Source organism: Lichenostomus cassidix, chromosome 10 (genome assembly GCF_008360975.1).
Source record: "Lichenostomus cassidix isolate B80296 chromosome 10, HeHo_3.0, whole genome shotgun sequence".
Classification (NCBI taxonomy): domain Eukaryota; kingdom Metazoa; phylum Chordata; class Aves; order Passeriformes; family Meliphagidae; genus Lichenostomus; species Lichenostomus cassidix.
The window spans coordinates 9093618-9116999 of NC_139491.1; the positions used below are offsets into that span (position 1 = coordinate 9093618).

The 23382-nt window shown below is 37.9% G+C and overlaps 1 protein-coding gene across 4 annotated transcripts in view; it reads right to left on the reverse strand.

The window, feature by feature from the left end:
• ADAMTSL3 (ADAMTS like 3) overlaps positions 1-23382 on the reverse strand; it is a 170718-nt gene that overhangs the window by 92373 nt on the left and 54963 nt on the right. For all 4 annotated transcript variants that reach the window (XR_014854291.1, XM_085070493.1, XM_085070495.1 and 1 more), the window contains exons 4-5: positions 2910-3037; positions 470-515 (exon numbers count right to left, since the gene is read on the reverse strand). Coding sequence is in view for 3 of the 4 variants with exons in the window: in XM_085070493.1 (XP_084926619.1) it covers positions 470-515; positions 2910-3037 (174 nt within the window). In the remaining variant the exon portion in view is untranslated. The remainder of the gene's footprint in view (positions 1-469; positions 516-2909; positions 3038-23382) is intronic.

Below are 23382 nucleotides of genomic sequence, written 5' to 3' on the forward strand. Positions count from 1 at the left end.
GATCTGGGTTTAGGCAAACAGAGGGAATATAAGGAGTAATTATCCTATTTTAGACCTGAAAGGCACTCAGGCACCTTTTTGCTCACATGAAGAGTGCCACCATATCACTAATGATCAGAAATGATCCAGAGCTCAGTTTAATGCTTCATCTAAAACACAGCACCCCCAGGAAAACCACTTCTTAGTTTAAGATGAGAACTGATTTGTTAATCCTCCAAAATGTGTAACTCTCCTAATAAGTGATATAAAACCTTATGAATCACAATTGGCACTCTAATTTCAAAAGAAAGTGTCCATTTGGGAAGTCTAAATCTGAGACCTCATGGTGTCATGCAGACTGAAATGTTTAAAAATGGTAATAATGATGGAAAGAAAATTACACACCATAAGGTTTTAAATAAGAAGCAGCATTTCTTAAACTTTAACACATTTTTTGAATAAGTGAAACAGGATTAAAGGCCAGACTCACATTACTACTGCAGGTTTTGTATCGAATGTTCCGACCTTCACAGTTCCTAAAAAACAAAGTAAAAATGGTTACACTGTATAACAGCGAAACACAACCTTGCCTGTTTCACAGCTAGTTATTCTCTCAAAAATTAGACTTTTATTGCTACTGCCCTGCCATATTCTGGACTCAAAATACAAGGTTTAAATATGAAGGGGATCTGGGGATTCAACTGGTTACACTGCTGTCTCTCTTCAGCAAAGAACGTGTGACTTTCCCTGTAAGCCCAATTTACTGCAACCCTTATGAAAAACACATTTATTTTGTGAAAAAGGCATCTCTAAGTCTGATCCATGCTGATTGCAACCAAGTTATTTCTAAGAAACAGGATGTGTGCTAGAGGAGAAGATCAGAATATCTAACTCATCATTTTAAATTAAACAGAAATCCTATGCACTGCATGCATAATGTGTCCAATGCATGTGAATCCTGAAATCCAGGCAATTCAGATCCTCAGTCTGTTGTTAGTAGCTGAAATAACAAGCATATAATAGAGTCATGGTTATTTATTGTGGTCTCATAAATCTGGGGAGGTTGGGTTTGACACTTTTTTTCAAGATACACTCTGCCAAACTTCTCAATAAAGAACCAGAACTTTTGCATGGTGTAAGGTATTCTTCTATGTTAAAAATGGCAATATCAAGTCTTTGAAAGAACTGAAAACATATTTCAAATAACTGGACAAGAAATAATAATTGGTAATTTCTCTAAAATCAGGAAGAGTGTTCTGGAACAATCCCTTCATGCCAAAAAGATGGCCCTTATATTAAAGAATGTGTGAACAAATAGCTGGTAATTTACATCTCTTGGACTAAATTTTCTGCTTCTTGCATGAAAATTGATAATAAATAATATTTTTTTGTCATGTGTGAGAGGGGATTGAAAAAATAGCATTTGAAGAGGAAAAAAACTGGATGCCTGAAGCAAAAATTCAACCAGCTCAGCTGAAGGTACAACTGTTAAAGCTCAAGATATTACAAGTCTCAAATTTCCAATCTTTTGCAAGACTTACTGCATCACAACATGCAAGTTAAAAATGTTTATGACACATAAAAATGGGAAAACTTTTTTTCACAACTGTGTATTTCCTGGACATTACTCCAAAAATCAAACATAGAAAAAACCTTTTAAACTGTACATTTGTCAAGGTATGGAAAACACATGTTTTCCACAGGGGAACACATTAAAAATATTAATAAAACCACAGTGGAATTTATATTGGTAGAATTTATTGAGTTTGTTTCACAGTCCCTTACACACTGGTAGAGTATTGAGGCTTCTTGCTAGAACCATTACTCTTCTCAATGATCTTTGTGCATTTTTCACTAAAAGAAACAGGCAGTGCTTTAATCAGTCATCTTTATCTCTGTATTTCATACTGTTTGCCCTTAACTAGCACGTCACACTACAAGTCTTCTTTAAGAAAAAGTGACTTCCTGGCTGATACTGCATTTAACTCAAAATCTCAACCAAATAAAAATTTAAACATAATCTTCAGTTTAAAAATGTTTAAGAATTATTCAAGTAAAACAAGAAATTATGGATGCTAGCACAGCTGCCTCAAAGCTGGTTGGGATCTCTTCTTGCCTGACTACAGCCCTAGTGCATTACTCCTACTTTTGGGATTGTAGTAACAAGTCCTACATTACTTCAATTTCACTACTGAGGTAAAAGGCTTTCACTGCCTATGTTGTTCTCTTCGAGCCACATTAAGACTTATCCATGAAAACATTTGGCTACCAGGAGCACTGCACAGAAAGAACTGGCAGGGAAGAATCAGGGAATCAATTCATTTGGAAAACACCTCTGAGATCACCAAGTCCAATCAATGACCCAACACCACTGTGTCAGACCACGGCACTGAGTGCCAGGTCCAGTCTTTCCTTCAACACCCCCAGGGACAGGGACTGCACCACCTCTCTGGGCTGCCCATTCCAGTGTCTAATCACCCTTTCTGTGAAGAAATTCCTCCTGAATCTTCCTTGGTGCATCTTGAGACTTTGTTCTCTTGTCCTGTCCTTTCCTAACAGAAAGCAGCATTTGATACATCCATACAAGCAGCAGGCACTAGAACATTATGTCATGTCCAAGTGCAGGCTGATTGATACACAGGTAACTCAGCTTTTGATTTGTATTACAGTGAAAGGGACTCCCCTTTGTACTTGGCCATACTAAATAAATCACTCCTTCTATTCCACAATCATATTTCATAACATGTTACAGTTCAGAGCAAAAGCCTAAAATTTTTATCTATTACAAACATATCTTAAAAGCAGTATTATATAATGCTGGATCTATCTGTACACAGCACTTGGTCTCAGAAACAGAAGCAACCAGAGGAGGACTGGAAATGTGACAGAGCTGCAGAACACACACACACACACATCAGCATGTGGCTTACCTGCCATTTAAACATCTCCTCAGAGAGTAGGAGGCTCCCCCTCCACAGGTCCGTGAGCAATCACTCCAGGCCCCCCAGGCATCCCAGGAATCATCTTTATCTTCATCTGAGCGGGTAGTTCTGGAGTTCTAAAGAAAAAAAAGGAAAGATGGAAAGGAGGAAAAAAAATCATATGTTTTACTGCTTGGCATTAATAGTACCTATTATGTTACTTTGCTGTTTATTTACCACATTTCAAATTTAGTATTTTAATATATAATAATTATATGGGGGGGAAAGCAGAGTCTTTGAAGATCCAGTGTATGTGATGTGTTGCCTCCTGCCAAAGAACTGCTATGCCCAAACACACTGTGGTTCACAACACCTCTGTGTCCAACACTCTGTGTAGGAACTAAACAATCTCAAGCATGCAGACAAGACATCATGTTCAAACACATGATGGGCCCATTACAATGAAACTAAGAGTTTTAGAATCCTATATTACACCCATCTTAAAACACCAGCTTCTCTAACCACCGTGGTGATAGTTTGCACATAAAAATACCACTAATATAAAGTAATGGCTTTTGGCATCATTATGAAAGCCAGATTGGGGATAAAAGTGAGGCAGTGAGTTATTTTTCTCAGGTGACAGAGAATAGTGATCAATATTTACTCTACCCCAAAAGAATCACAAACAAGAGAACATGAAGATTTAATCCATACTTTAATGAAACAACTATTTAGAGACAATATTTTTATTCTCTTTGACTTCAGTGGTCAACTTGTCAAAAAAAAAAAAAGAGTAAATTTTTCATTAGAGGATAAGCATCTCTGTTTGAACACTGAATTGCAGAAGCTGGTCTAAATATATGAGTGGTTCCTTAACTTTCTTGCTCTTGGAAATTTACAAATTTTACAATCGCTTACCGTAAAGCTTTAAAAGTATTCTTAGGCCAATCTACCATTCCAAAAACGATAGAGCCCAGCTCTGCCAAGATCCCCGAGGAATTTTCACACTGACGTTGGGTTTACTTTTTATCAGAAGCCAACTTTAAAATGTCTGACACTGAAAATGGAACCAACTGCCTTTAGTCTTGACAAAAAAAGCTCAGCACTTCCCAACAAGTCACTCAGCACATGAAAATAAATCAAGATGAACAAAAGAGACTTCTTGGAAATTTATGGATGCAAAATTATTTTGTCCTCTGCAAGTCCAAAGCAAATGATTGGGTTTTAACATGTTGAGAAATGATTAAACTTTTGATATTAAAAAAGCAACACATGCCACTCTTTTTTAGAATAGCTAGTTTCTTATGACAAAACAGTGACAATGCCTAAAATAATCCTAACTTCATCATTGTATTTAAACCAGCCACATGATATTAACAGACAGAATGTCATCTAAAGCCCTAAACAAAGTCCAGTTGTTCACTTCCCAAATTGCTTTGATAAAAGCCATTGTTCTGAACTGTATCTAATTAAAAAGCTGTAAATACTATGACGATCAAAGCAGAACTCTATGCCAACAAAGCCTTCTTCAGAATCATTGACTAATTCAGTGCCTAGAGTGTTGATTTAAGCTCCAGCTAGTTCAAACTATTTGTCCCATGGGAAAGAGTTAAAAGAAGCTTGCACTGACTTAGTAATTTACTAGCAAAATAATATTGATTTACTAGCTGTCTGGTTTCATAAACTCTACACATTACATTTGTCTACACCATGGTACCAAATTGAAGAAAAATAAAGAAAAGATCACCAACATCATGATTTACACCAACAAAGCCTTGGAAACTCATTTAGGAATTAAATTGAGAGCTAATTGCAATTGGACACAAAAGGATATTATTGTACATCCTGACTGCATTCACAGCTTGCTTGACTTCAGTTTTTCATGTTTTTATTTTCTTCAGTCATAATGGTAACATGGTTCAGCAGTGAAGCTTTGGACCATATTAGAATAGTTTTTCCTTTAGTGGCTTAATTTTGCAACAGATGAAGTGCAACACGGACATTTTGCATATTCATTGTGGAAGTATTTTTGAACCAGCACAAACATAAATGTGTGCGTGGACATGCACATGTGTGCCCATGGTGAAGCCACAAGTGCTGTAGTGAATCCAGATAAAATAACTTAAGCTATGAACACAACCTAGATGGTTTGCTGCTCTCTACGTAGAGCAGGATAGGAAAAGATGTCACACTTCCACAGGACTTAGCAACTCTGGAAGGAGTTGTGCCACATGTGAACGCAGGGTTAGATGCAAACATTGTAGTCAGAGCAATAGCTAAGAACCTATTAAAAAGTTTCCGCAGAAATACAGTTTATATGATAAAGGTAGACTCAAAATATTTCATCCTAATCTGTAATTCATTTTGAAAGAAAAAAGTCACAGCACTAAACATAGACCTGGGCAAGGATCATTTGAATCAGGGGGTAAGGGAGAATTAACTCCAAGGTTTGAAGCACTTGGTGATATAGACAGAGCCTCAAAGACTGAGATGACAGTCTGCCAAGGTTTCCTCAAGGTCTGAAGCCTTGCAGTAATGTGCAATCTGAGTTCTTTGCTGACAACCCTTAACTAACAGAGACAGTCTTGTCCCCAGAGAATTTTATTGAAGTGTGGCACTGGTAGATTTGAACAGAGGGGAAAGTATTAGTGCCAGTTTCCCTTCTGTCCACGACTCTGGTTTTGCTTCTGTCACATATGGGCAAATACTGCAAGACCATGTTCTGCAAATTATTTGTGTGCATGTGTTTTCAGGCCATACTTGTCTTGCAATGTACTACTCAAAGTAACCAAGTATAGCAGAAGTGGGCACTGAGGTAAAACAAATGAAATCCAGATGTTAACAGGGCTGATCATTACTCCAAAACAAGGGGATTTTTACTGTCACTTGTAACACCCAGTAAATAACAACAGCTACATTGACACACATTACAGAAATCAAACACAGTGCTGTCAGATGGAGAGAAAAAGATTATTTGGCCAAACTTTTGTTTGGCTGTTATGAAGGATGACATAATTGTCTTGAATTTGGTCATGCAGACTTCAAAGGAGAAGTGGTGCCAGAGAACGAAGGTCAGTTTATGCAGTTTTATTATTATTCAGACATCCATTACATAAGGCTTGGATATGTAAATGTTTAGCACTCAGTGTAACAAAGATTCAGCTCCTCAACAGAAATGCTCTGATGCCTTAAATGCTTGTTTTACAGAGTTTTTAGCATACAATTTTTCTTCAAACACAAACAAACACAAAGCAAGTCCATAGCATTTGGCACTATGAGAGTTATTACAGCAGTATGTGCAATGAAAGAAATGCAGAGACCTGGTGCACAGATTCATCTGCAAGAGTCCCCAGGTGACATCCCCTCTGCCATGCACTTATCAACACAAATCCTGTCCTGTGACATCCCCTGAGCACCTCCCCAGGGCAGGGTGCCTTGTTCTGTGAGGCCCTAGAAGAGATTCAGCAGAGCCTCTGGTCAGCAGATGTACCAATATGATGCAGATCGTGCCTAGGGCTGGATGGATACACAGAAATGCTCTATTCAAACAGGTTAAAGTGATGTGGCTCACAAAATAAGACTGTGATTACAAGTAGGGACTTGGATATGGAGGGTTATTCACATATACACCTGTTACCATGCCAATGCCACTATAGTTGTCTGGGTGGGTGTGCTTTTGTTTTTCTCATGGCTGCTTAATAAAGTTCACTAAGGCTTACCAGATTCCAAAAGAGAATCACCAAAAGGAGTTGCACTGGCACAGCTATAGCATATTGCTATTTAATAATACATTTCTTATAATTAAATTTCTCCATACAGATTTTAGATTCTTCAGATTAAACTCATCCAGGGGAAAGAACCTGTTGAAGTGGATAAACACCACTTCAGCACCACTGAAGGCCTAAATTAAGCAATACCCAAAGCTCAGTGCTGGCCCTTCTCCCAGGAGTGAATTTCACCCTTGATGGTGTTTTGAACAGAGATGAAGCATTTCCTTTTCATTGCTTCTTCCCACTCTCACAACCCATAAATACTATTAACACTGTCCTGACTTTCAGTCTTCCAAAGCACAAGGTTATGTTGCTCTTCACCAATCTTCATGTGCAGCACTGCACTTTGCCATTTGCTTCTCCTCATACCTCCAACAGCTCCAAACAGAGGTAGCACAAGGAATTATGGCACTGAAGGGAAAATATCCTGCCTGAGTAGCTCTGTGATGCATTTCCCAGATTCTTCTTTCCAGACACTACACTTGGTGGAAGAGGTATCAAATTGCACTGTTGACTGTATCCCTGAGCAGGAAAGAACAAGTATTTACCTGCAGATATTCACTGGATATGCTATTCAGCCTCAGAACTGTATCCTTCAGTTTTAACTCTGGCTGTTATGTCTAGAGCTTTGCAGCTAAATACACTAGAAATCTCTTTCACTGCTAAGGTCACATACAAAAATGATTTACACCTCTATTTTGTACACTCGAAGTGTGGTGTAGAATGCAGATTATAGATCTAGGAAAAGCTATTTCACTTGTGGCAGCAACTAAATAGAAAAACAGTCAAAACATATTTCCAGACAAATAAGAATTATTAATAAAAGATCTTGCATTACCTGGTTTTAGCTTTAAAACTTCCACTCGTTTCTTTACAACAGATTTCAAGGCATCTCCTGATGTATTTCTACTATTGCTGAATGCATTATATATAACCTAATTGTGCACTGTATATGTCATTGAGTTTAATAAATCTTTTACTTCTATGTACCAAAGTAAATTATGCATTATTCTGCATGTTAAAAAGAACATATCTGGAATTAAAAAATCCTGGAGAAAAAAACAATGCATCATTATTTTAGACTGATAAAAACCACCTGGGAGTAAATGCAGCTATTTTAAGCAGACATTTATAACTAATTGGTTTTAAAATTGTTAACATTATTTTAGTTACATTACCTATTCCTCTCACTTGGCCTCAGCACTGCAAATTCACTGCAAAATGGAGCCCATGCCCCATAACAAGAACATTTCAGAAACACAAGCTGGTAAAGCTCAGTAACAAGGTGAATCACCAGCAAGGAGTCAGCCAAAAGGCAAATGATGGACTTATTGAGCTACATGAAAAAATACATCTGGGGGCTCAGAAGGACTTTAGACCTCTCAGTGTTGAATTCTGCAATCTATTTTCATTCTACAGAAGTTTTGAATAAATTCAAATTTTGGAATATAAAGCATGCGCAAGTGTCACACACAGGAAATATTTACAGCATAATTCATTTTCATACTAAACTAAAGGCAAATCTCAGCATGTTTTTCAGCATTATACTGCATCCAGATTTTTCCGTTGTCAGAGTGTTGCAAAATTTCACATTGACAGCACAAGCCTGCACTGCAGGAGTTGTCAGGACAGAGTTGGAGGTTTTGGCAGGTGGCGCAGGGATACTTGAGGCTTTTGGCATTCAGGAAGGGATGAAATGTTGCTTGGCTGTTTGGCACCTATGAGCTAGTTGAGGCTTTTGGCGCTGAAAAGAGTCTGTATCACCTCCTTCCTTCTTTGTGAGCAGCAGCACAGGGAACATGGAATTTGTGGGCATGGAGAAGAAATCTCTACAGGTTCCCTCCCTAGCTAAAGAAAGCAACTGCGTTAGAACACCTGACACCTACAGCTATTTCTGCATCTAACAACAGCACCTGCATGTTCCAGCTAAATGGAAACAGCTTTGAAGAACTCAAAGCATTATTAAGTTGCTATTTTAAAATTTCTGAATTACTTACATTGTGCAGATGGGTTTACAAAAACTCCACACAAATTGTGTATTTCTCACAGGTTTTGATGACCTACACCAGAGTCCCAGGGTATGTTTTTATTCCTGACTTTAAGAGAAGCACTTGCTTCTCGCCTCTCTGAAAAACAGCAAACTGCTTCATTTTCTTGGGTGATATTCCATAAATTACGATTTTGACAGAAAAATGTCTAGCAAAGAGAGAAACCCTTTTTAAAACCGTGATAAGCACATCCTGCAAATAGTGGTGCATTACATCACTGGCAATGCACCAAAAATCTAGGCTTGGTTGCCCAGGTTTACATCAGGCTTGCCCAACCAGAGCCATATAAGCCCTGTATCTGTCTTATTTGCAGTGGTAAATATTGTCCCACATTCTCCAGCACTAGAACACAGAGAAGATTCCTGAGAACAGGGAGGAAGGCCATTCACTAACTCTGGTGATATTCAGGCAGGCAGGCAGTACAAGTCTCTAACCAGCTTTTAGGAGCTTTTAGGCCCAACCATCCAGGACAGCTGACCAGGATCAAAAATATGAAAAACTTGTCGTTGAGTTTCCAGTATTCAGTTGACTTCCAAGATTTAAAAGTACACGTGAATACGTAGATGGAAATACATAAATTTGAACTCTTAATATACATCCATTCCTCTGAATCTGCCCCATCTGAAATGGAAACTACACTGAGAAATTTTAGCATCACTCCAATTCCCTCCATTTCTAAGTGGTCTGGAGAATTATAACTTGAAGATTTGCACATGTAGCTGGAAAACAGCTCAAAAGCCACAGGCCCTGGAAAACACACAGAGGTTCTGAAAGGAAACACAACCAAGAAACCAATATAAATTGTAGCACACTCTGCCCACTTTCTCAGTAGTCAGCCTGAGGCAAACACTTGCCAGGGCTCAGAAGAGAGAGAAAGGCAGAATTTTAAAATAAGGAAAAAAGAAGGAATGGGATGCTTTAAAAAGTTTATTAGAAACATGATATTCCTTCTTAAAATATCATTGTTTATATTAACATTCCCAACGAAGAATTTAAAAGTTATATAATGGTAATAAAATAATTTCTAAATTATAAATAATTATAAAATATTATCCACAATATGGTATTTAAATACTCAGTCCTTGCATTTAGTTGTGCAAAGAAAACTTGCACAGACATAATGAGAGAATTTTCATATTACAAATAAAATAAGCAGACTTCAAACCTTCTCTTTGCAGCTTTTAAGGCTATGTATTATGTCCATTTTACAGATGATATTCTGACCTCAGGAAGAAGGATGAAGTGCATTGTGAGAGTAGCACAGCTGAGAATTTTATCCCAGTGCCCAAAGGCAGATTTTCATGCACTTTATAGAGCTCTTCCACCTCCTGTTTCGCAGCTATAAACATTGTCCTTTCTAATATGGTATCTACAGTGGGTACAAATTGTGGAGGGGAAGACAATCTTCAAGACATTTTGATGTGTTAATTATCTCTGGGCCTGCTTATAAATTTGCATCAACACCAGTACATATATTTCCTGAACTCCATAAAATAGTAAGAATTCACGAAAGCTTTTCTGAATGCATATTCAAAATTTGCACTTGGATAGACTGGATTTTTCCACCTTCACACAGCACACCACATGTTCCTCATCCAGCACAAACAGTGTGACGGGTCAGCCAGAGTCCAACGTGCAGAATGCCTCAGGTGCATAATAGAGAGAGAGATTCCAGTTTCTGGGAAGTATATCTGGCATTATTTTTTTGAATTAACTTATTAAATGTATTTGCAAACATCCAAATGAAGGTTCTTTTAAATGCTTTACCATCGATTTTTAAAACTGGTCTCACTTCAGTGCGTGCAGTGGAAAGAGGTGAGTAAGAGGATGGGCATTGTGTCTGTGAAAGGAGAGGACCATCAGCTGTCAAAGATCACACAGCAGCATATTGCTGCCACTGTCAAATATGCAAAATGTTTCCTGTTGAGGCTTATTTTTCAGCATTTTTTTTCCATATTCTGATATCATATGAAATTGCAATCCTACTTCAGTTATTAGTTATTTTTCAATGTTTTTAATTAATGCTTTCTATTAAAAAACCCAGTACAAACAAAAAGCAATCCCAGGCATGTCTCCTGAGGGTCAGGTACCTATCACAGGCTCATCTCATCTTGATAAAATAGCTGTGGTGGTTTAGGATCTCTCATGTCCTTCTTGATATGTTCATTTGATGGAGATCCACTTGACAGAAGCTGAGGAAGTCATTGCAGGATAGGAACAGCTATAATGGGAATGCTATCAGCTACTGAAGGTCCAGATTAAAATCAACAAGACAGCAAACTTACAGTTTCTCTTACAGTTTTCTGTAGGAGAAAAGTGACAGAGGAGAGCATGGGGGGGACTCATTAGCCAACAGGTAAACTGTAAAGAACCACAATCACCATCAACCTTCTCTCCTGCTGATTTGAGGTGGTCACACTCACTCACACAACCTTATTAATTATTCTATTATGCTGAACTTGTTGAAGGGTTGATTTTCCATGACTCTTGTGTACAAAACTCACAGACAGACTATGGAAAAGTAAATAAAGAGGCAGTGTGGGCATTTAAAATTACTTGTGTTGCACACTATTTCCCTCACAGTTTACAACATCATAAACAAGCTTTATTCCATCACATGGGGTATTTGATTTAAAGGAATACCCTAAAAACCATCACTTAAAAATACACAAGTCATTGACTCTTATGTGCAGGACCTTCATACACATGCTTTTGAAAGAAAAGTCATGTTTTCACTAATTGGTTACACCATTTCTTTTTCCCTTTTTTAGGAAACTGTTTAGGAATTTACAATGAAAAAATCCAGTGAAACCAATCCTTTTTCTCAGAGAAAAATTACTGCACCTCTAACTTTTAAAAGAGCCCCAATACATATATTTTAAAAATTTGTTTAAAATAATTTTCCTGACTTGAGACACTGTCTGCCAAGTTCCTGCTAAAAGCAAAATTTTATGGCTAACTGCCAAGTCTATGAATAAAAGAAGTTTATAGGGGAAATACTGACAGAAGAATAAACTGTAGCAAGAGCAGCCAGTATAGGAAAGTCTTTCTTGCGCATTTTGTCTATCCATAATCTGCAATATTCATAACCCTGGATATTGGGATATTGCACTCCTGCCCTCCTCAATTTCATACCAAGATTATCCATAGTGCCAAACCAGTGATTTGATTATAGGGATTTATACCCTATCACTGAGATGAGGCATCCAAACTCCTCCTTGCTGAACAAGTGATTCTACTCATGTCTCCTGACCCACCCTGCTATTTAATACTACATGTAGCACTTTTAATGGTAATATTTCTATAAAAGTAATGCAAAGCAGATCACAGACCATAAGCAGATACAGCCTGGCAACAGAACAAATGTCAAAAGGAAAAATATTAAATCCACATTGTTAGATGACAGCAATTACACGAATCCTAATTTTTATTTCCATAAATGGAGAAAAAATAAGCTTATAAATTTTAAATTTCAAAGAAATTTTTTTATGTTAATGTATTTGTCACCCCTGATTTTTAAGGTAGATATCACCTTTTGTAGAGCCATTTTAAATTAATATATTGAAGAAGATTTATTAAGCCTATAACTGAAAAGCAGTCTGACTAAAATTCTGCCCAAATTCAGCCTGATCCTGGTGCCTCTTCACTGTGGCATAAATCAAATTCAGCCAGGTGGGTTTTCTTCTCAGAGAAAACAGGTCTCTCCCCTTTAACCATGAGCTGATCTTTGGGCAATATTAGGCAATGGCATAACTGATCCAAAATCAAAATATAATTTTAGTGTTTCTTTTTATTACTCATGCTTAACTTAGAGACAAATTTAATATTTAAGTTTGCTCAGCTCCACTGGCTCCAGCTGATTTCCTGCCCTTGAAGAACAGTTCCATTCATTGTTTGGAAGAGGTGGCTTTACACAAGGGCAGCCTGACTTGAAGATGTTGGGAACCTTCCTTGGTGGCACCTGCACTGGAAATGGATCCTTAAGCTGCTTCTGCTCTCTCAGAAGTGTAACTTTTGTTTGATCTCTGGTTATTCACAGCCAAAAGCTTGTACAAATTCTGTTATATCTAGCTTACTCCAGCTATATTCCCCCACAGGCAGCAAAAAAACCACTTAAAATCGTCAGGAAGTGGTTTTTTAGATAATTAAAAAAAAATTTTAAAAACCAACCAACCACCCCAAAAAAACCCCCAAATATTAAAATGTCCTGCCTATATCCCATCTTGCAGAAGATCTCAATATGCGTTCTGAGGGTAGATTTTGGATATAACTTACACTCACGTTTTAAAAAGGCTGTTGCTGAGAAAAAAAGGTCCATGTGCAGAGAACAGTTTCCCAGAAATGTATTTTATGTGGGATTAAAAATGTAATATTCTCTTGTCATTCCTTTCCACTTTGAGTCAAATAAAATATAATCCACTGAAACTCATTTGATATCTGGTGAATAGTTTTCCTTTTATTGATTTTCTAGCTTCCAACTTGGGGAGAAAAAAACCTGTCTAGGGAACAGTTACAATGGCAGCACAGGTCTAGATCCAACTCCCAAAGAAGCAGGAGAAGAAGAAAAAGCCACTGACTTCAAATAAAGGAAGATGAGGGCTTAATTACACATGTGGGGTAAGGACATATATTTCCCCATTTGGAAAAATGTTAGCACAACTTGCTTTCTCTTCTGTGTCCAAGTTCCTGGCTCTTAATTCTCCCAAGACAGAATTATCCAACTAATAGTATTCATGGGAGAAAAAGACAATTTCATCTATCTTGAGTATGACTCTGATTCCATTCCAGATCTCTACTACTGTGTATGTTTCACCACAGTACCTTTAGCACTCGGCACAGGGCAGCAGGTCTGGAGATGGAATATTCGCATGACTCTTTCCATATCTGTTCAGTGCCAGTGTTTCCTATTATCAGTCCAATATTTTATGGTTATTGTATTAGCTTCCCAGCAGTACCTTCTCAAGTTCTGTAGCCTGAAACCTCCATTAACAGATGCTAAATACAATAATTGTTTTTCACTTTTAGATCTTGTGAAAGCCCATAAAAATGAGTGGTCAGTTTGTCCAATTTTCTGAAGAAATTTTCCAAGATTTGAATGGGCAACATATAAAACCACTAAAAATACTCTTGGCAGCTCATTCATTTGGATTGTGTTCCTTCTGCCAAGCCAACTAATGAATAGCTTATTCCAAGATAGGACTTCCGCATGAATTTTTTGTAGTAAAGGTAAGAATATCTATTTATAAAATTCCCTGGTTGCTTGTATTTGAAGAGTTTGGAGAAGGGAGGAGTTTTGTGGGGGTTTTGTGGGTTCTGGTTTTTATTATTAAAAGGGACATTAGCATTTGCACTTAAAAAATATTTGTGTAAATAAATTAACCAACAAAGTCCTTTTTTTGTTTTTAATTCTGCCATATACTCTGGTAAATGAAAGACAATCAAAATACCACTTTCACGCTTTTAGTGAATAAAGCTTGATAGAAAAGCCATTGAAATTGATGGAAAGTATCTCACTTAGTTAGGTTTTCTATAGGACCTACAAGAATGCCCTGAATTCCATGTCAGATACAGCCAAACTACAGACGTGGATGTGATTTCTTACACATATGAGCAGATAAAGATCAAAGAAGCACGAAAAATCTCCTACATACTTTTCTCAACTTTATTTCATTTACCAGTCTCCCCTGGCTATAAAGAAGGCATTTGTTTAGAGTCTAGAATTAAGCTTCTTCAAATACCCTCAAAAAAGATCCACTTAAGAATACTTTTTTCCACACACACACATAGATTTTAAATGGTGCTTTTTTCAACATCGTTAGCATAGCAGAGTTCCTTTTTTGGCATGAAAGAGAGAGATATATCTTTTATGTCTTTTCCCATATTCCATATACAAATTCATTTTGAAAGCCTGAAACAACTTCCTGCTTGGTTGCACACATTTTTTTCCACTGAAATACATAAAGCTAAATTAATTAAATCAAGCTTTCCAGAGAGCTGGGAGATCAATGAGCTGTGCTGTCCACAACACACAGTTAACAGATTTTATAGGAGTTTACCCACTGTCAAATTTCAAACACTTTTGAATGTTCCACATTTTATGGCATTACTTATTTCTCCTCTCAAAACAGATCCTCAAAAGAGGCTTTTTTCCCTTAAGAAAAGATCTTGCTCACCATTTATCAATCAGCTCTAAGACCACAATATAATTAATCACATTTATGTTGCTGAGTGCAAAGGGAGATCAGCATCCCATTTTTTTCTCACTCATGCACAGCATCTATGAGTAATTTCCATGGTTTTTCCATGCACATCATTCAAGTCTCTTAAAAATTATCTGAGAAGCAATTCATGGGTTAAAAAACAAAGAACAAGCTTCCCAGTCTTTGTAGAGATGACAAATAGCTAATGGTACAAGTATAAATCTGGCTTATGAAGTCATTCTCCTTCCCCCTTTGTGTGCTCAAAGCCACAGCAGCAGCTAGATAAGAATAACAAACAATAAGGGAAGCTAACTACAATTATAAGCAAATGCTGGCTTTGGAAGGCTTTGCAATCCTGGTCAACAAATATATTTAAAAACAAGCTAGACAAATATCCATCAGGAAAAGTTCACTTGGATTTGGTCCTTCCTTGGAGCCAAGCTGCAGACCATGGTGTTTTCCAGAGCTGTTCTCCCTTTGAACCATGGTAGGGGAGAAGAAGGGCTAAGGTAGAGCTGCTCTGAGGAAGCAATCAGGGTGCAGAACACAACAGTAATGAAAGGCAAGGCCTGGCACTGTTTTAATCCATAGGCTCTGCAATGTCTCATCTTTTGCAGACAAAGTCCATCTCTCAGCTCTCTGCTCTTTCCAAGTTGTGTGTCCTGGTTTATTCCTGCCAGAGTGAGCTCTCTTCCAAAACACATTATCTCACAACACATTTCCCACTTGAGACAGCATCCTTCAAATCATCTAACTACTGTTTTGCTCTACTCTTTTATCACAAATCAACTTTGTGTTTAATATAAGAGCAGCTTGGATGAATCAAGACCATTCCATTGTCTTCTGAAGGCTGGCTATATATACCTATTCCCAGATGGTCTGTCTGGAAACAGATATATTGCATACCCAGAAACTACTTCTCTTTTGGGGCTTTTAAGCTTGCTGATGAACAGTTCCTGCCCAATTTAGATCATTAACTGAACTCCCCAATCCTCATTTGCACTATAAATACCACCTATTGTACTGATATATTTTCTCCTTCGCTTGGCCACCATGGATTAACAGCTTTCGTTAGAAACTACTCATAAAACACTAGGAAACATCATTAACACAGACAACAGCTGCTATAGCCACATCCATCTTCACTTTGCTTCACCTCAGCTCTCAGCACTTGCATGTGGCCATGAGGAAGGTATTGGGCTGTATTCTGTGTTGTACTGAAGAGCTACAAAAGTCCCAGGGACAAAAGGAGTGAAGAGGGGAAATCACCTACCACTCATCTATTTTCTAAATCTGAACTGTTGTTGGGGCAAATCCCTCCCCTTCCCTTCTGACACCTTTTGTTCCAGCAGTCACTGACCTTTCTGAAGGCTGCATTACAGAGGGTCTAGCCTTAGCTTAGCCTTTACATTTATAGTGTATACAATCATAAACCTATAGCACTACTGAGCCAAAGACATTTTCCTCAGCCTCAGCACTGCTTTTCTGTACATTCTGGGGCACCAGGTAAATCTGGATTAGTCCCACTGCTTTTATTTTCTCTCACTCAAATAGTTAATTGCTTTTGACAATTGGGTCTCCTGCCTTTTGGGCATCCATACTGCTAGAGGGACACTTTAATACATCTATACATTGCTGGTCTGGGTCTTATAGTTACACAATCAGAATTCATATTAGATGCCAATAGACGGTTTTAAAAACATAACTATGAAAACATGAGAAGGATTTTAAATCTACTTTGTGTAATTTGGCGAAAGTTATCATGTTGCAAGGGGATCTATTCATAGGCAATCCTATGGGGTTTTTTTCGCCTAGTTCTCACTAGGGAATGTTTTGGAAGAAAAGTATAAAAAGACATTGTTTCCTTATTATATAATACTCCTGACTTATGCCAAGAATATTCTCATCATAAGCGTGTTCATAATCTCAAAGACTGAGCTATTGCATTACTTGTGTCTATACAAATAATAGGCTTCTAAAAATATGATTCCTTGACAGTTTTTGAAAGGTGACTTACGTATGATTAAAAAGCTGTGTGCTTGTGTTTGCATTTCTGATTTGTAAATCCTATCCAGTAATTAAAAACAGATCTCAAGTGTGTCTGCACACATACAAAGTGAATACAAATCTCAGTCATAGATGCATTGAGGGAAAATACAAAAATCCAATTTTGCTGGCAAGTAACAGTTTAACACTACCAACAATTTCCCCAAGTAAGAGAAAGTTTCTCATTTAACAGTAAAACTGATCATGTTTTTAAAGGAAATTTCTTCTAAAATTATAACTATAAAATGCTAATAAAGGGATTGACAAATAAAAGACCACTGAAATGTACCATCACACCAACCATAATCTGATACAATACAAAAACATAACACCTGAAGCAGCTAATATGTTCTCTGTTGGAAAACAGGGATAAAGCATTGATTTGCTGATTTGAGAAGAAAGATGGGTTGACCATCTACTGTGACCTCTTATAACACCAGCAATAGAATTTACTCTTCCTGCTTTACTGAGGAAACCAACTCAAGTATGTTATTCCTTTCCAATTTTTCAGATTGAAAGAAAGAAGCACATCCTGAGTTGGACTTAAGGGATACTTTTCAATTGCATAGCTAACAATTTTTATTATATCCCCAAATCCTATTTCAGAACCTAAGATATTCCATAGTTCTTGACTAAAATCAAATCTCCCAGTACAAATAATTTGCATGTGTCTCTTACATGCCACATTTTTTGCATTTACACTTATGAACTCATTCAAATCTCCTCCTTACAAACAAGTTTGCAACAAAGTGTTTTGCTTAACTGACACAGATATCAGTAAAAGATCTCAGTGTGTCAGTACAAACCCTTTATGCAAAGTGAGAGAGATGACAATCTCCCCAGATAACAGAGAAGTACTAAACAAAAAAGGCAGAAAGAACAAAAAGTACTTTCCTCTTTTTGCAGTACTGAATTCAAATGTTGTCCTTGTCCACGGTGCAGAACAGGAGGTTCATATATTTTGGTGGAGCTGGGACAGATTCCTTAAGAACACCCATGACTAAGGAAAATTGGATAGGATGTGTCGACCAGTTAATAATACTCTGGAAGAATGCATGGCCACTTTGGAGGACAATACTGCGTGCATTATTTTGCTTCTTCAAAGGAATAATCTTTAACTGGAAGAAAACGTGCACAGTTTGAAGGCCAGTGACCTGGGCACCAGTCATGGCTGGGTACCCAAGGGACAAACAGAGCTTAGAAGGTGCTTGTGCTCTACCTATTCTCCTATTTCAGCAAGACACTGGAGTAAAGCACTTTGTAGCAGAGCAAACCACTGCCTCCATCGTGCTCCCGGCTGAGTTTGACAAAGAACTAAAAGATAGTAAAAGTTAGACTGCTTCTCCAAAACTATTTTTCCATCCCTTGCAATGCAAAAACCTGTGCATGAAGAGAGTGTTTCAGATTTCACTCTTGCTGCAAAAAATACTCCCTCATTCAACTTCTGGGCCTAGCTGAGAAATTGGGAAACATCTTCAGGAGCAGAGCAGAGCTCTGGGCTGTGATCGTACCACACAGTGTTCTAGTAGCCCATCTGTGTCAGACAGAGCCAAAATCCCCACTCAACACTGACTGTAAACCCGGCTTGTCATAATGTTAACCTCCCAAGTGAGAAAAAGAATTGTATTTGAAAAAAACATGGTACTGTCTGCCAAGCAATCCCTTTAACTGGCCCAATTACTTTGCATAAATCCCAGCAACGCTAGGGGAAAAACTCAGCATACAGACTACGCCCTTCAGTAACTCAAAACCACAGAGCAAAGATATCCTGTTGTAACGTACATGGTATTCCAGGATTATAATTTTTGCTTTGAGCCACCTTTCAACGTAGACCAAATGGAAGCAAAGCTCATTCCAGAGTGCTGCAAAGCCAGTTTTGTGTCTCTCACAATTATGTTTGAAACCATAATGACAGATTACAGGAAATGAACATATGGACAGGGTGATTTATAAACACTTTTAAACAATGTAACTTTTATCAGTTCTGCTACATCAATCACAAATCTAGGAACAATTATTTTTTTGTGTAAGATACTCTCAGGAGTGGTCAGGACAGGATTTGCTGACAGCCTATCTTAAAAACAGAATAATAAATTGCCTTCACTTTCTGTGCCAAGGTAATGGTTCCATACAGATAAGGGAAATTATGTGCTTCTCACAAACAGAAAAGTATAAGCAAGAAAAGTTTGCTATGCACACCAGCAGAGAAGCAGTCCTGTCAAATAAACCTGATGCCACACTTGGGTACCAGGTGTGGCTGGGGGGGTTAATGGCAGTTATAAAACTATTTAACTTTTGCAGAGCATTTGATCTGATAGGTGTAATTTAAAAATCAAGATTTACAGAATCATTATGTATTCATATGAAACTGCAGGAAGGAATCTTAACCCATAGATTTTTAACACAAAGATCACTGCAGCTTGAACCATACAGTAATAACAGGCCCCCAGTACAACAAAACGTGTAGGTCAATGGCTCAAAGACTTGAAGCTTCTTTCTAGAAAACAGGAGATCTCAGAGGATGGATCTACCAAGGTATCTGGTATTAAGCAAAACATTTTAGAAGAAACGAGGGGCACATCGAAAAAAATCAAAACCAACAAAACCACAGGAAAAGAATAAGAATCTACAATGTAATTCATACATGACTTCAAGCTCCCAGATCAAAATTTATAGCTCCTGATTTCAGGAATCTGAAATGGCTCTCTACTTTTGAATATCAGATCCTATATGTTGTATACACAGAAACTTAAGAAAATGGTAATAAAAACTACTTGTACATATATATTTAAAAATCTACCGTTGCAATAAAACAAGAAAACCCCATGATCTTGATCTGAATCATGTCAGAATTTCAGAAATGAAAAAATGTCTTCAAAGAAAACATTTTCAGTACAGTTTACGTCCCTTACTCTAATCCTTGTTACCAGCAACTTCTCACCAAGGGAACTAGCAGGCCAATTAATTTATAGGAAAAAAAAATAGAACTAAATTATCCATGTTCCTCCAACAGCAAGGAGACAGCAGTATTTTAACAGAGCAGCAGAGGGCACCGAAGCATAGTAAAGCTCAAATATCCTGGTGAAGGGAAGCTGCCTTTAGGTGACAACCTCCGTGCAGCATGGACAAGAGGTTAGGACAGAAGATCTGGCACCTACTTTGATGCCTGAGGAGGAGCAGCTACGAGTATTTGGATAAATAACTTCCTGACTCAGTTTCCCAAACAATAAATGAGATTATGTGCAACAAATCCTGACTGCACAAAAGGCAGGTTTGTGTTTCAAAAGTTCATGTGGGTGTAACATTCACCTCCATAAAGAGACAGCTGGAGATAGTTCAATTAATGACCTTTGAGAGAAAATGCTATTTAGATACTCAATAACATCACTGCAATACACCCTTTGCAGCTAACACAGACAGTCCATACTGCACAATGCAAAACCAACTGTACTTCAAATTATACTTTGAGTTTTACCACTTCAAGTAGTCAAATCACAAGGTCTCACATATCAGGGCATGAAAGCCAAGTGTGTAATACTTCTTTTGGAGAGCTGCCCAGGGTAGACTGGCCTCACTGCTCTTCTCTTTTGCCTTCAGACATACTCCAGCAACATCCTCTGCCTGTTCCAAGATGACCATCAGCTAAAGGGAAATATTTAACTGCAGCTGAAATGGTCAATAAGAATATAGCTGTAAAAGGAATCTGAAGAAAGCTGCCATAAGTAACCTAGCTGGAGATTCAGAGTTTGGTTATAAACTTTAAAGAGTAATCTTCTTGTCTTCACTTTTTATCTCCAAATGCTGCTATCACACAGAAAAATCAAAATGCAAGAACAGCTTGCAGTTGGCCTGTGCTTTTCCATGTTAAACTTACACACAAAAAAAAATAAGAGTAAAATATGACTATCTGTTTTAGCAGGGAAGTGGCTAATAACCTACACAAAAAAGGGCGAGGAGGAAGACAGATGTTTCTTATTTTCTTTAAACTGTTTTCAACCTTCTTTTTTATGTGCTTTTGTGAAAAAAAAAAAAAATCTATTTCTATAATGTACAGCAACCTCCCACAGAGATGGGAATCCCACAGGAAATTTCTATCAGTTATCTGCTACCTATATTTCTGTTCCATTAACTTGATTTACTTTGGATTAATTTGCATTTTCTGAAAAGGAATTATTCTGACGTTCGTTTTTCAGCACTCCAATCATGGACTGCTACCCTGCAGCCAACACAAGGAGCTCACACAGCCCCAGAGCAGAGCTGTTGGGCTCTGAAGACACTTCTCAGAGTTTACATAGTGATACTACACCAGGTCACCCATAAACCAGGGCTGGCACACAAGCAGTTGTCACTAACTTTGTTCTGAGGCCTCACCACAATGGCAGGAAAACAAGCAGCCAGCAGAAACCCTTTCACAAGTCCTGTCTGTTCTGGTTTTCAGTCTTCCCTAACTCAAGCTGCTGGGTCAGGAGAAGACCCTACCCTAGGCCAAAAAAGGAGATTTCTCAAACAACGTGCTCAAAGGATAGCTATGTCTGCTCTCCGTCATCCACATCTTCCTCTGCAGTAATAATGAGGTGAGAGAGATTTGCAGCCTCTTACACCACAGTGCTTAACCCGTCTGGGGGCCTCAGCAAACAGCACTTTTTGGGGCAAACCAGTAAAGAATAAAGCACAAGGATTGTCTTGCAACATGGTGAAAAAAACAAGTGTTTTCTCCATGTGTGAGGTAGGGGCTGCAATACCCCAGTGACACTTTGCCTGGGAAAGGCTCAGTGAGGAAAGCCTCTAATAATCCTTCCTGTGCCTGTGCTGTGAGCCACACATCAGGGACAGTTGTTGACTTAGTTTGCTGCGTATTCCTTTCATTTGACAAGGGTAAACTACTCAAAAAAATCTATTTGCTTTCTTACTCTGCATACACCCAGAATATATTAGCTTAGTCTTCCGAAACTTCAGCTGAACTTCTGAGTCAATTACCAAAGTTGCTACTAGTCTTTCTTTATTCAGAGGACAAATTGTACAAGGATGGTATCCAGTTTTCAATGAAAAATCAGTTGTACAATTGCCTACAAAGTCTCTCCCCAGTCATCAAATTAAGCAAGAGCAAATTCTAACCTTCCTTTTTCCATTTTACAAGGACCATTATTGCTCTTCAAAGGATATTTTGATACTAAATATTTTTAAAACATATATGCAAAAACAGTTAATTTCACATTCCTACATATAAGAGTTCATCTAAATTCATAAAAGTATTCTTATTCAAGAAATGTCCTTTTCAAAGAACAGTGACTTCTATCTCATGGATTAAAAAGGCTGATGGACTTCTAAAAAGCCAACTGTTTTATTTCAGGAACAATGACTCCAAGCTTAATCAGGTGAAAAGAGGTATTTCAGAAAGTTGCCTGGCTTTATTCTAATTACATACAAAAATTGCTGTATATAAGTGGAACAATCTGGTTTTGAGCCATTTATGGTAACCCATCAGCTATAGCCTCAGCTGAATGCAAATCATCCACAAGACAGAACACCAGAAGTGGAGATATGAGATTAAAATAACAAACTGGGTTATTTCACTTTTGTGCTGTCAAATAATGCTTCTTCCAGAAGCTTGTTTAAAAGCTGTACCCTTAAAAATTGCTCTGGGTTATGTTCCTGATGATTTTTGGCACCAAACCCAATGTTTCTCTATATTAACTTATTAACAATGAATGGAAGTAAATCACCAAGTTAAGGGAAAAAGCACTTACTATGTATTTTGAAAGTTTATAAACCATGTTGATTCCTTCCCTTGGCTTCTCTCCAGAGAAATTTACTGGGGTAGCTGAAAGGATTTACTACCTGCATGAGATTTTAAGGTAGATCCAACTTAGACACAAACATGAAAGGTATCTTGGTCTCATCATAAGAACTGTACTTGCAGAGGAATGTACAAAGGTGCTCTTGGCAGAGGGAAGAAAGGCTTGAAGAAACTCCAGGGTAGGGAAGACTATCAGTCCTGGCACAAGGACAAAGCAACTCTTCTGGCCTAATGCTGCTTTCAGAGCAGAAAGAGCATCTTTTACAACGTGGGCTCCTCTTCATTCACCACTACACCATATCTGTCTGCTAGAAAATGCCAGTGCCATTCTCATTATTAAGTCTTATCTGATATTTAGGAGCAGAGAAAAAAATCAAGGGTATTATATAAAATGCTGAACTATCTTCCATTGTGAGTGGTGAGAAGATGGAAAAGAACACAGATGTTTAAAATAATAAACAAGGACAGCTCTTTACTCTCTACAGAAGTGACAGAGGAGTGTCTGGGTCAGAGTATGTCCCAGCAAGGCAGTGAGTGTGACAGCTTGCAGGAATAATGAAGGGCCCAGGAAAATGATGGTGTTGCCAGGTTAAGACTACCAAAAGCTTACACCTTTACCAG